This window comes from Aptenodytes forsteri, unplaced genomic scaffold (assembly GCF_000699145.1).
Source record: "Aptenodytes forsteri isolate BGI_AS27 unplaced genomic scaffold, ASM69914v1 Scaffold387, whole genome shotgun sequence".
NCBI classification, from domain to species: Eukaryota; Metazoa; Chordata; class Aves; order Sphenisciformes; family Spheniscidae; genus Aptenodytes; species Aptenodytes forsteri.
The window spans coordinates 106,874-120,158 of record NW_008795368.1 but is presented as its reverse complement, the minus strand read 5'-3'; the positions used below and the strand labels follow the sequence as shown (position 1 = coordinate 120,158).

At 37.7% G+C, this 13,285-nt stretch overlaps 2 protein-coding genes across 2 annotated transcripts in view; one reads left to right on the top strand and one right to left on the bottom strand.

The window, feature by feature from the left end:
- The window catches only part of COL4A3BP (collagen type IV alpha 3 binding protein), a 94,446-nt gene extending 85,178 nt beyond the window's left edge, over window positions 1-9,268 (top strand). Inside the window, exons 13-18 of the mRNA XM_009280307.1 lie at window positions 603-735; window positions 851-921; window positions 2,232-2,360; window positions 3,387-3,516; window positions 4,918-5,054; window positions 6,288-9,268. Of these exons, the coding sequence (XP_009278582.1) occupies window positions 603-735; window positions 851-921; window positions 2,232-2,360; window positions 3,387-3,516; window positions 4,918-5,045 (591 nt within the window). The 3' untranslated portion in view covers window positions 5,046-5,054; window positions 6,288-9,268. The remainder of the gene's footprint in view (window positions 1-602; window positions 736-850; window positions 922-2,231; window positions 2,361-3,386; window positions 3,517-4,917; window positions 5,055-6,287) is intronic.
- Window positions 9,269-12,467: 3,199 nt separating this feature from the next.
- The window catches only part of MED18 (mediator complex subunit 18), a 2,563-nt gene continuing 1,745 nt past the window's right edge, over window positions 12,468-13,285 (bottom strand). The window contains exon 4 of the mRNA XM_009280306.1: window positions 12,468-13,280. Coding sequence (XP_009278581.1) covers window positions 12,606-13,280 — 675 coding nt within the window. The 3' untranslated portion in view covers window positions 12,468-12,605. The remainder of the gene's footprint in view (window positions 13,281-13,285) is intronic.

Genomic DNA, 13,285 nt, shown 5'->3' with positions numbered 1-13,285 from the left:
GTGTTGGGTTGACGGTTGGACTCGATGATCTTAAAGGTCTTTTCCAACCTCAATGATTCTATGATTCTATGATTCTCTGGGAATACTATTACTGAGGATATTATGCTTAAAACTTCTCTTTGAGAATAGCATTGTTTAAGTTAGGACTGGTGGTCCACAAGAGCTGTGGCTTCCAATATATTTATTCATACAAAATCCTGTGTAACTCTTGCAATAGCTTTATCTTTGCAGATTCCTTTCTCATTCTCTCCTACTTAAAAGTCGGTATCAAAATGATGTGTAAATTCGATGTACGAAAATGTTAGAGTAGCAAGTTACTGTGTTGTCTGCTCTACTGTGCTTGTATGGATCCTTGTGCATAGTGATAAATAAGATAGCGTAATCCTTTTTGGAGTAGAGATTCTTAAAATACTGGTATTTTAATGCGAATTGCCATGTAAGAATGTCTGCATTGGTAGTTACCAGAGAACACTGACATGGCAAATTATTCATGTCTTCTAGGTAAGTGTTTTTTTAAAAACCTGATGAAATTTTAAGCAATTAAAACATGAACAGTTTTGACAATTTCTGTTCTACATTTCTTTCTTTGTATTTGGCTATAGGTATACAGAAGAGAGGTGGAAGAGAATGGAATAGTTTTAGATCCTTTGAAAGCAACCCATGCTGTTAAAGGGGTAACAGGGCATGAAGTTTGCCATTACTTCTGGAATGTTGATGTTCGTAATGACTGGGAAAGTAAGGAATTGGTTCTTAAGCTTCGCATGTTTATCAGCAAGGATATTATTTATAACATTGACCTAATATCTGTGCTTGTTTACTGATGGATTTCCCCCCCCCCCTTCTCTTTTAGCAACAATTGAAAATTTCCATGTTGTGGAAAATTTAGCTGATAATGCAATCATCATTTACCAGACACATAAGGTAATAACACTTCAGCCGTATGCATATCTTACTGAGACAGTCTGGGGTATATATGTTCTAATCTTATTCTGAAATACTTTATGGCTTAACAACTTAAAATTCCGAACAACATTTCAGAACAAGTTCTCTATTAAACTGCAACTTTGTCAATTTTTCAAACTTGTCTTGATAGCATAATTCCTTGTGCATGTGTCTGATAGAGCTTGTAATAACAAATGAGGACTGGTTTTAATCTCTAAATGTATCGCTGCCAGCAAGCAAGAGTCATCTAAAGCAAACGGAAGCAATACATCAACACTGACTACAAGGAAGAAACCCATACCACTGTATCATATGTTTTGTTGCAATAATGCAAGCTATTGTTGGCCACAATTAGTTGACATACACATTTGCATTATGAGGTGGTATAACTGCTGGTACAGCATTTGTTCTTGTAACTTTATTATGTTTTCCCCCCAGCAACCAGTTCTCGTGTAGCTTTACTAAAATGTTCATTTGAATTACAAACTAACAGCTGTAACTTAAAGGCTCAAAAAAATGGGAATGAAGTGTACAGGTTCATCTTTAATCTTGCATGATTCCAAGTATTAGTATACCCAAATATTAAACCAAATATTTTTCTTTGACAATTTTACCAGTAATGTGGTTACTTTAAAACTTCTGTAACAGAGGAATCGTGATTTTGAGTGAGACAGTTGTGTAACCTGTATAGTGTTGTGGTAAAACCTAGACTTTTTTCCCCTATTGAGTGTCAGGAAAATGGCTTTTGTATATTTTCTTACTTTATGAGACATTCCACTTCTGAAACTTTCTCTTAGATAATAGCAGTTTACCATATCTGTCTTACTGAAGTAGTAGCTTTTTGAAATAATACTTGTTTTAAATATTTCTCTCTCTCTCTCTCTGGAGACATAAGTAACTATAGATATATCTATTTATACTTAACCACTAGCTCAGTTTGTAGCTTACAAGTATTAACTACAATGTAAACCTGAGGCTGAGGGAACAGGAGGGGAACTGCCTCTTCCTGTTAGTCTACTGAAAAAGTCATTGCAGCTTGGCTTCCTGCATTTCAAAAGCCTTAAACTTTTGCCTTAATTTTTTTTAAATGAAGTATAGCCATATAACCTGATATGCATCTGTACAAACAGCTATGTTCTGTTTCAGTTTTGAAAATGAAATTACTAACTTGAAGAAACTTTTACTTAAGACTGACCTGTTTTGCCTTGCTTGTTTTTTCTGTTATCTAAGGGTGGTAAGTATTTAATTTGCAAAACTGGAAAAGCTTATATTCAGGTGTTTCTCTGCAGAGGGTGTGGCCAGCTTCTCAAAGGGATGTGCTGTATTTGTCTGCCATCAGAAAGATACCAGCATTCAGTGAAAATGATCCTGAAACATGGATTGTGTGCAATTTCTCTGTGGAACATGACAGTGCTCCTGTAAGTATTATTTTCATTCTGTCGAGTTCTGTGTCCTGGTTTCGGCTGGGATAGAGGACAACACCAGGACAGGTCGGGTCACTGCTGCACTTGCACTGGGATAGAGTTCTGGTAAATCCTTGGCTAGTGTAAGCACTACTTAGGAACAACTAAAACATCAGTGTGTGATCAACATTATTCTCATTCTAAATCCAAAACACAGCACTGTACCAGCTACTAGGAAGAAAATTAACTCTATCCCAGACAAAACTAGAACATTCTGCTTTTAAGATAATGTTTTTCTATTATGTAGTAATGCATGTGCAATACTAGTGTGAGGGAGGTGGGGATGTTACACAAAAATACAGTTTATTTAAACCAGGTGATACAATGACCTGATGAAGGCATTCTGAGCCAAAAGCTTTCTTGCCTTATGTCAACAGTTGGCAGATCTAAGGTGTTGCAACAGAATGGAAGCAAAATTTCTGGAGATGTGAAAACATGTTAAAGAACTGAGGTTATTTTGTGTGGAATCAAATCAAAAACTCTTCAGTATTGTCAGATGTAGGAGTAGGCTTTTATGATTGCAGATATGGAATCTGTTAAACTTCCATCTTACACAGTTCTGCCTTGGTTCTGTCAGATAGTGGCAATGATTGTTTTCTTTGTAGTATTTCTGTGCTGATTGCTATGCCATAGCCTGCTTACAAGGGAAAAGTTACTAACTGATATTTGTAAATGCTGATACATTATTCTTTAAATGTTTCCTTACTCATTTGTCACAATAATTAAAGTAATTCACTTGTAATATGTATTAAGCAAGCAGAAACCTAAGATTCAGGCATTTTAGTTTAACCCTTTGCCTATTCACTGTGTACCTTTCGTTTCACTTGCATTCATGTTACATCCGTGTAGTGCTAGAATACAAACTCTCAGAAACACAGCTTCTGGAGTGTCTTAGACTTCATAGTAAATTAGAATGTTAGCAGTCAAGTATGCTGAAACAAATTTAGTTTGAGGCTTACAAATGTTTCGCTTTTTTGGCAGCTGAACAATCGCTGTGTCCGTGCCAAAATAAATATTGCTATGATTTGTCAGACATTAGTAAGCCCTCCAGAGGGGAACAAGGAAATAAGCAGGGACAACATCCTATGCAAGATTACATATGTAGCTAATGGTAAGTCTAAAATTTTTCAGTATGATGTTCATGATACATGCTAATGCTGGGGAGCTGAATACTGGCAAAAAAAGGTTGATGCAGTTTTCTGTTAAATTTATATATAGCATCACACTAGTGATCTTCATGTTCAAAAAGACTTGAATTAATGTGCTACATGAATCAGTGAATGGGATCATTCATTGTGTGGCATTCTGGGAGGAATAAATGGAAGTGGTATGTAGCTCAGTCCTAAATACAGAACCTTGGGGTGGAGGAGGGTGGGCAGAAGAATTGTCTGCAACTGGGATGACTTGGCATAGCTTTTAATTTCATTAATAGTATGGTTTTTTCATGTATTGCTGTCAATTTTTTTCCCCCGATTTGTCTTGTTAGGCTGAAAAGCTGCTGATAGTGAAGATACAGTTCTTACCCTGTGTTAAGAAGGAGCAAATACATTTTGTGTGAGGATGTTTGCAAGCTGTATAATCTAGTCCACGTATTTTTTTTATTTTTTTTAACTGGTAGAATCCTTGGTATTGACTGAAAAGTTATCAAAGCCAAACTGTATTGTTACTGTACCCAGTAGTTAGCAGTGTATTGTAGTATTGGAGCTACATACTTACTTGCTCCTCTCCTGCAGCTACAAAACACTTCAAGAGTAGCTCACCTGCTTATTACTTTTAACCACCTATTACATGGCTTACTAAAGAGTCAGAGTCTGAAAAATTGGTTCAGTAAATCTTTGCCATATAGGAGTGATGTAATTTGTATTAAATCCTGTACAAATAATACTATATGGTGTTGAACTCGGGTAAGCTGCTTTGTTTCCTTTTCAGAAGTTTCCCAATTACTTAAAAAATAAATTTTCATTGATAAATTCTGAACTGTGATTATATGGGAAGTGGCAGCTTTTTCAGCAAAATACATGCCCTGTGAATTGAAGTTTATTTTAGAATCAGTTCAAATTTTGTTTAAAGTGCTTTAAAAATAATTTGTAAGACATTGGCTATGTAGCAACTCTGCAGACAAATGCAGCAGTTATTGAAAAGGAAAGACTGACTTCTGGAAAACTAAAGACTGGCTTCTGTTTTCTTTGAAATAAAAAGTAACTCGAGTCTCTTTCTGTTGTTTCTTGGAAGTCCTTAGAGAATATCACCTTCCATTTGGGTATTCCCCAAAGACTCACAACACATCATGTTTAACATTTTCTAAATACTGGCATCATAGAACTGGACTGAGCTTGAGTATTAAGAGTAGAAAGTGCTACAATACAAGCTGTAGGGGCATAAAAAAAATCTGCTGATCATTTTTCTTTCCCATTACTTCAGAAAGTTGCAGGAATAACGAACTTAAATTTTCTTTTCTAGCTTTTAGCAGATACTGCTGTATTTCAATCTCTCTCTTCCTGTCCACTTCTAGTGAACCCAGGAGGATGGGCGCCAGCATCAGTGTTACGGGCAGTGGCAAAACGAGAATATCCAAAATTCCTGAAGCGTTTTACATCATATGTGCAAGAGAAAACAGCAGGAAAGCCTATTTTATTCTAGTATTGGCAGGTATACATTCATTTTTTTCATTCTTGATTCACTGTTGTAAAGTTAAGGCCAAACAGAACTATGCAATCTAGAAATGTCTTATCGTGATTAGCATGAATTGAGTGCTTAGTTTTAATATATGTATGCAATATACTTTTTAAAACATCCATGTAATTCGTGTGTATTATTCGCTTGAAAAATAAGGGCTGCACAAGTTATCAAGTATTAGTTTTTGTAGACTTTTACTAGTTTATTTTGCAAGTTTTTGCATACATGTCTAATCTATGTAGAAGTATAAAAGGATGAAGCAGTTTTTTTCTCAGCTATCACAGGCCTTTTACACTTGTTCTGAAAAGAATACATACTGAAGTTTCTTTAGAGCCTTATGAGGTTTTAATATCTTAAATTCTACTTATAATTGCATATTTGATGGCATGTTATGAAGGTCAAAGTATTCTTTTATACAGAATATTAAACGGAATAGTTTTGATCTAAGATTTTTATTAATGGGACTTTTCTGACAGACCAGTGTCAATTACTGGAGTATTTAAAAGGCTGTGACTTAAATTTTTAGCCTTTCTGATGAGCAATTACTGGAGTATTAAAGAGGCTGTGACTTAAATTTTTAGCCTTTCTGATGAGCCTAAGAAAGAAAAGGGATTTACAGATGCTTTCTGAAGTCAACGGATGTATTCTGATGGTATAGGTCATTGGGCTAATCTAAATGATTTTAACATTTAAATGATGATATGACATTAGAAGAGGATTTCTTGATCACTTTTGGGGCTGTCTGAATCTATCAGACATAAGCCTTAATGCTAAGTTAGGCTTCGTTTAATTTTTTTTAGTGTAGACTCTTGTTATATACTTCATTATGTATAACTGTAGTGTCAAACCATCGAATTCCATTTGGTAGTTCTAGTATTACAGCATGGTCTGAAAATGAGTCTTTGTAGCCTATGTTATGCATAGAAGAAGTGACCTCTATTTTGGGGTTCTATTTATCATGTCAGACTCCGAAAGTCTTATTCATTTGATCCTTCTGTTACAGGTAGCCCTGTAACGATTCACATTTTTGATTGTATATTGTTAGAGAACTAGTGTACATGAACCATTAAAAACACAGCTGTCATGAGCCAACAGTTCAAACGTGAGCATAGCAGTGCTGATACTATTTAAGGTGTTTAATAAGTTCTTGTTTTCCTATTAGTGTTCAGACTTTTCAGTGCTGTATTTTTCTTTGCTTACCTGCAGCGATCGGAACAAGACTGGGTGAGCATTCCACGTTGGAGAAGTGACCATGCATAGAGCACTCCATGCTGGAACGAAGGATCTACAGTCTTTTTATGGCCCAAGTTCTAGGCTTTGTATACTGAAGTGAAGAAGTGTTGCAACACCATGAGGCTGAATATTTAACACTAGCTCTCCCCTGCTAACTTTTCCTGCTGAATCAGTGTGTAATTATAAATACATGTATTGATAACATGTATATGGCTATTTTTATTTGCTTGCTTTAGAAGAGGAAGAACGTGTACGACTTGGAATCACCAACATGGGATACTGCTTTAGTTTTAAACAACTTGCAGAATTTTCACTGTCAACCTCCCTAAGATACTCGCACAGTTTTTGTGCATGTCTAAAAAGCACAAAAGACAAATGCACATATAGCATACTGTATGTGCTTTATATGCACAAAAATCTATGTGGTATTTTGGGGGGGAGGGAGGAACTTCAGTAAAGCCTAGGTGACTTATTGGCAGGTTTTGTTTTGCTTTGTATAACCATAGTTCATTGCTGCTGGTTTCTATAATGAATCATCTTGTTACATAAAATGTCAGTTAATAACTGAGGGCTGTCAATATCCTTATGACTTTGCCTTTTCTATTGTCTTACTCTTATGAAGATCTTTGGTTCTGAAGGAGTAAGAGTGTGTAAAGCTTTATTTTTTTCCAGATATCTTTATATTTCTATTGTATTTTTTTAGTTATGTAATATGTGCTACAGAATTTTTGTTGTTAAACATGATCCAGAAGTATCTAGGAAGATTCTGTATGAGAGGGCAAGAGACTGCCTGAAAGCTAGAAGTCATCTGTCCATGCTATATGTGGACTGCTTTCTTGCATGATATCTAGGGCTTTCCCGAAGCTATGAGGAAGGTACAGTGTAATATTTATTGAAGTAATTTGGACTACGTAAGACAACATTCCCAGTCTAGAATGAGGATGAGTACATTATTTTCAGATCTTGCATGTTTTCCTCATCTTAATAAAGCCATGCTGTGAGGTTCGTATAGAAAATTATTTGCCTCTTGATCAAAAACCCATCAGAGCTATAAGGATGTGTAGCTCTAACTGGAAAGTTCCCTTTAGTTGCTGTGAGAATTTAAATGTCAGATATTTGCCTGCCGTTGATTCTGAAGATGCTCATTAGGAGAGGACTGTCACAGGCTGGTACTGACTTTGAGATCTTTCATCCATGTCCTGCAGTTGGAAACTCTTCAGAGACTGCTCGGTGTTTCACTAACCTGTGTATCTTGAGAAGAAGTTTCAGATATGTTTGGTTTTTTTGTTTTCCAAAAGAAAGCTGAAAGTCTTATTTGGTATAGTATGGTAGGTGCCTGAAAATAAATATAATACAGTAACTTAACGAAGATTTGGTAAATGATTAAATGTGATCTACACAGTGTTGGAAAACTTTACCTGTTCATCTTCTCTGTAGAGATTAAATTGTACGTAACACATGATTACACATGCATGCAGATTTCATGCTCCATAACTCTTCCCTTTTTATTTGTCTTTCTCTAATGGTGTGCATGGAATATGCCTTATTACAGAGTTATTTTGTTAATTTGAATATGAAGAAAAGTGCCTATATGGTAATGCTAGTAAGGCAAATAAGATGAAAATTCGTACATGTTTACTATATCACCAGTGAGCATTTTATATAGCTATGTTAAGAAAAAAATCTTATACCTCAAATGTAGTTCATCTTTTTACAATCAACCAAGCAATGCTTCATTTCACCATAGCCACTGATGGGAACTTAAAAAAAAAAAAAAAATCAAAAATATAAAGAGTTTAACTCCTTATTTGCTGTTTCTGGTAATTGTTGGAACGCAGGCAAGTTTATTAATTTAATTGGATAGCTTTATTTTACAAAGGTATGGAAAGTTTACAAAGCAGTATATAAACTTATATCATTAGTTGCATTTGCACTAAATGTGATGTACTTTTGCAATTTATTCTGTAAATAAAATTACACTACAGATACTATTTGTAAAGAATACCTTTTACTTTTAGATAAAGGCACTGGTACTTCACTACAGCTAGCCCTGCCCAATCAGAGTTGTAAGAGGCTTCTAAAGAATATGGAGGGAATATTGCAAGATAGAGAAATCGATGTTAATTGACCTCTTTAAAAACAAATGAAAAAAGGCAGTTCTCTGTAGGCCTCTCAGATTGTCTGTGTGCAAGTAGCCGTTAGATCCTTTTTTCTGGAAGGGATCTTGCTTTTATAGTTTTATAAAATTTGCCCTGTCTCTTGAGCCCGTCCCTCTTTTCAGTCCCTGCCACGTGTCTGTGCGCTCCAAGTTCACTTCTTCCTGTTAATGGATCAGTAGTATTTATACAGCTGTGGTGGTCTTTGCAGAAGGAGCTCCTGACTCTAGAATGGACATTTTTATAAGCTGAACCAATTTGAAGGGCTGAGAACGCAGCAATCTTCTCCATCAGATACTGTTTTCTGAATATCTGTGTCCGTTTGGAGAATTTGAACATTGCCAAACTAGATCTGAAGGAAATGACTTGGTAGAATTGTATTGGGAATGAAGAGGAGATGGTCATTGTTACCCTGTCTGAGAACCTGAACATCTTATTTTGACAAATTTATGTGTGAAAAACGTGATGCACTTTGGGAAAAAAAAATTACCTTTTAGTTAATTGGGCTGAGCTGGCTTATCTGAAGTTGTGCAGATTCTCTTTAATCAGATTGTCCACCTGTATTTTTGTCAAGTTGTACAGATAACGCTGTATTTGAATTGCCGCTGTTCATCTACAGACTTAAAACATGAATCATATTTTTCAGTACCTTGAGTGTGTAGAGTGTAACTGTTTGTTCTATAATAGCTTTATGATCCTAATGATAAGTTTTAAAAATTAAAAGAAGTTGGCTCTTCCATGTTACAATCACAAATTTAAAACCAGTATTTAAAAGTGAAAAGTATTAAAAATTATGAAGAAAAAACCTGGTTTGTAGTTATTTTTAACTTTCAGTGCTTTGGAGAAACTCATTTAAAACATTTACCTTTTAACCAACTTTTAGATCGTGTATAAAGCTATGTACAATATTATAATGTATGGAAAACATTTAACAGGAAAGCAGTTTGCTTGTATTACTGAGGTTACTGAGATGAAAACTTGAATGCCACATTAGTTTATATATCAAAAAGCTCATTTTGTGCTAGCATATCAGAGGCCATGTTAAAAGATGTTCCTGTATGGTATAGTCTTAATATAGAGCACTTCCAAAGTGTTGCAGCTCTTGTCGTCTTTTGTACAGAATTAACAACAATATGGAAGTTTCCATGGGAAGAATAGAGATCCAGGATTGAGGAGTGCCAGAGGATAAACTTGTGGCTTTTTCTAAAGTATGAAGAATTTTTAAGAACTTAGATGAGCTTCTGTAGAGCAAGTTTTCTTAATAGCAGAAATAGCTGGTACCTAATGGATCAATAACAATCCTACCTTTATTTGTTATGCAGGGATTTCTACTTTTTATATGATAGTAAAGTTGTAGAAACCTTACAAGTATGCAAGACTGGAGGAACAGCTTGAAATAATAGAAGGCATTACTTGCACAAAAAGAAAACTTAAGCTCAGCTGCATCAGGCCTGGGTAGTACATTGCAACAAATACGGAGTCCTGAGGTAAGCCCTGCCCTTGAAGAATGCAGCTATTTTAGCTGTCAAAAAGAAATTCCCCATGATAAAATAAAAATAATACAGTCGCATTCTTGGTCCCATATGTTAATGTGTGTAATTTAAAAAAATATGTACTTTCCAGTAAGGAGAGGTTGAGCATTTCTGTTGCCGTCTGTGTCACTACAATATAATTTGACCCTGGATGATGAATGATAATTAGTTGGGGTTATGCCATCCAATTTACCAGTGTGTATTACTAATAGTATTGCTATTATCTTTAGTCTTCAGCTATAAAAGCTACGTTTCATAGGAGAAGAAAAGTGTATTTCATTAGATAAAAGAAAGGGATACACTTCCTGAGCATTAGGTGCCTGGAAGTGTCCATTTTTCTTCGGCTGTAACCACTGATGCAGTAAGCTTTTTTCCTCTGCACACCTGCCTCTTTTATGCATGCGCTGTGGCTAGAATAAGGAGGGCTGGTAATGTGGATTGCTGCAATTTTTCAGGTTTAAACTAATTCTCCTTAAAAAGAACTATTTTAAATTATTATTTTTATTTTTGAGAACTTAGACCAAGCAATAGTCAGACCTGTTGTCATCTAAAGTGTAAAAACTTCAATTGCGAACTTTCTATTCAGTCTCCTTTTGCTTGAGCTGGTCTGCCTGAAATTCCATGTGGGATTTTCCTCCCTATCGCCATTACATTAACACCAACCATTCTGTGATTTGTTTGTCCCTCCACTTGGAAGCTCGGAAGGTAACTTACCAAGTGAGTTCCTTTCAGATGCAAGGGGAAGGACCTGTGTACTTACTGTTTTCTGTGTGTCTTCACACTTAAAACTACATACCCTTTGAAAAGCTGGCATACCATGTTCAACTTTTCTGATCCGTTGGACGTCTTTCTAAAACTTTGTGCCACAAGAGATGAGCCGTGGATCGTGGAAGTCTGTGGCAAGCAATTCCTAACCAGTGTTACAGTGGCAGGATATGACAACAACCCTGAGGATTCCCACCTGCCGGGGTGGGACTGCAACTGAATCGCAGAGCAACCCAGCAAGTTCAGCTCCTGGGTACAGGCAGAGCTCTGGGACCCACCCCTCATGCCCTGGAGAAGTTATGCCCTGTAACAGTATCCTAAAGAATTCCAGACTCGAAGGCTCAGGGATAGCGTGCTGTCTCATGAGGGTGAGTCATGCCAGTATGCGGCAGTTCATGTGAGTATGAACAAAAGAATTGTAGGTGTGTCCGTACCCTCCGGAAGATATCTCAAGCCTAGCTAATGAGCAGTCACACAGGTCACCTCATTGCTTGTACCCTCTTGGAAAATCATTGCTGTGTATTCAACGTAAGGGTGTCCTCTAGCTGGTGTTCGAGCACTCGGTTGTCCCCACACCCCTCACGTAGAGCTTGCATCAGCGGAATGCTTGGGACACTGCACTCAGTGAGCACTAATCCAGTTGTCACGGCTTATCTTGTCCAAACCCAAGTGTTAAAAATGTAGCTGTTAACTTAAGAGGCTTTTTTTGAAGCTTTTTGTGGGATGCCTTTAGTTGTTGCAGAGTTGTGTGGTGCTAAAGGGTGGCAATCTCTCTGACAGAGGTTGGTGCATTTTAGTAACCGGTAAGATGGTTGCCTTCTGTAAAGAACTTGAGAAATTTAAATAAGCTGCTTTATCTTTATTGGTTTTCCCAACCTTCTTTTGTTTGAACTGTATTTGAAAACTCTCAAACCTAACTCAAATATCATTGAAATATAGGGAGGGTTAATTAACCATCCTACTATCAAGAGAAGTGCTAAACAAAATCATCACTGGTTCAATTAGCAGCTCTATGATGCTCTTAATTGTTCAATGTGTCATTTTGCAATATCACTGTCAGGTGTGAGAAGTCTAATAATAAAAATCCCATGTAATTTACTGCTTTCTCAAGACTGCCGTACCCAACTTCAGTGAAAAAGATGGAACAGCATTGAAAGATTTGAAAACCTCTTGCAACTGTAATACTGCTAAATTGTTTTCCAATTCTAACTTTGGTTATATCAGAAACAATTTCGCTCAAGTGAAACTGTCTTGTCTCCTAGCTTGTGTCCTTGTCTTGTGTCCTAGCTGTTCCTGTTACATATACTATTACTTTACTATTCTATTGTGAATAGGTGTACACTTGCTCTTTTATACTGTGTAGTTCTGGGCTTATGCTTGTGTTAAGCAACAGCTCCTGCATTAAAGGATATTAACTTCATGTATTACTTAAAAGAAAAAAGCATGACTGGGTAGGATACACGAATGGTGCTTTAAAAAAACCCAAAAAGCAGCACTGGGATGTGGGTACACAGAAGGATGAATTCCAGTAAGTGCAACGTTTCTGGAATGTTAGGCAATATGCCTTCTAACAGGTATCTCCCCAACAGGAGAAGGAAAACTACCACTATTGGCATTTATTGATGCTTTGAATGGCATCAATTTAAAGCAGCGTCCACTTTTGTTCACATCCACCAGTGAAGGAAAAAAACACTCAGTAATTGCAGTTGACAAAACACTGATACGTAGTCCTTTATTCCCCTCCCCCTGTTTTGATTTGCCCTCAAAAGGCATTTTAGAAGAACACCCTCTTCAGGAACACTAAAAAAAACCAATGCCTTAACCGTGCAGCTTTTCAATTACATTAGCCTTTTGGGGTCAATCTTTTCCAGGTGCACTAGAGGCTTCAGTTGCTCAGCAAAGTTCCTCATGTCATCAGAAACGACGTCCTGTCCTGCTGGCGCTACCACGTTGAGCTCCACCAGGTAGGAGAGGGAAAGCGGCTCAATGCTCTCTGTGTTTCCCGGCATTAGGATGCGGAAGATCTTGTACACCACGATTTTCATGATGCCCTTGCGGAACACGTGCCCTTTGGCCACAAACTCGTGGTCCATGCGGAAGCCCATCTCCACCAGAAAGTCTGTCAGGTTGTCCGAAGTAGCGATGTCTACGCAGTTGCGCACCAGCGCGTGGCGGTTCTTATCGCCTATTTCTGGCTGGCCCAGGTAGCGCAAGTGCCAGGGCATCCCGCTTTTGTCCATGGACCGCCGCGCCCGCAGCACGAAGGGGCTGGCCTGCTGCCCCTTCAGCAGGAACACCATCTCGTGGTCCAGAAAGGTCTCCGGCTCCATGTTGTCGCACAGGCCGCGCAGGCGGTGCAGCAGGCTCTCCAGGCTCTGGTCCAAAACGCTTCCTGCGGCGGGCGGAGAGAGCGCTTCGGTTACTCCCTCCCCTCCCCTCCCGGGTGAGCGGGGCTTCCTCCGCAGGGTGGGCGATGGCAGCCCGCCTGTGCCCGGCTCCCTTCCCGAGCCCCCCTCAG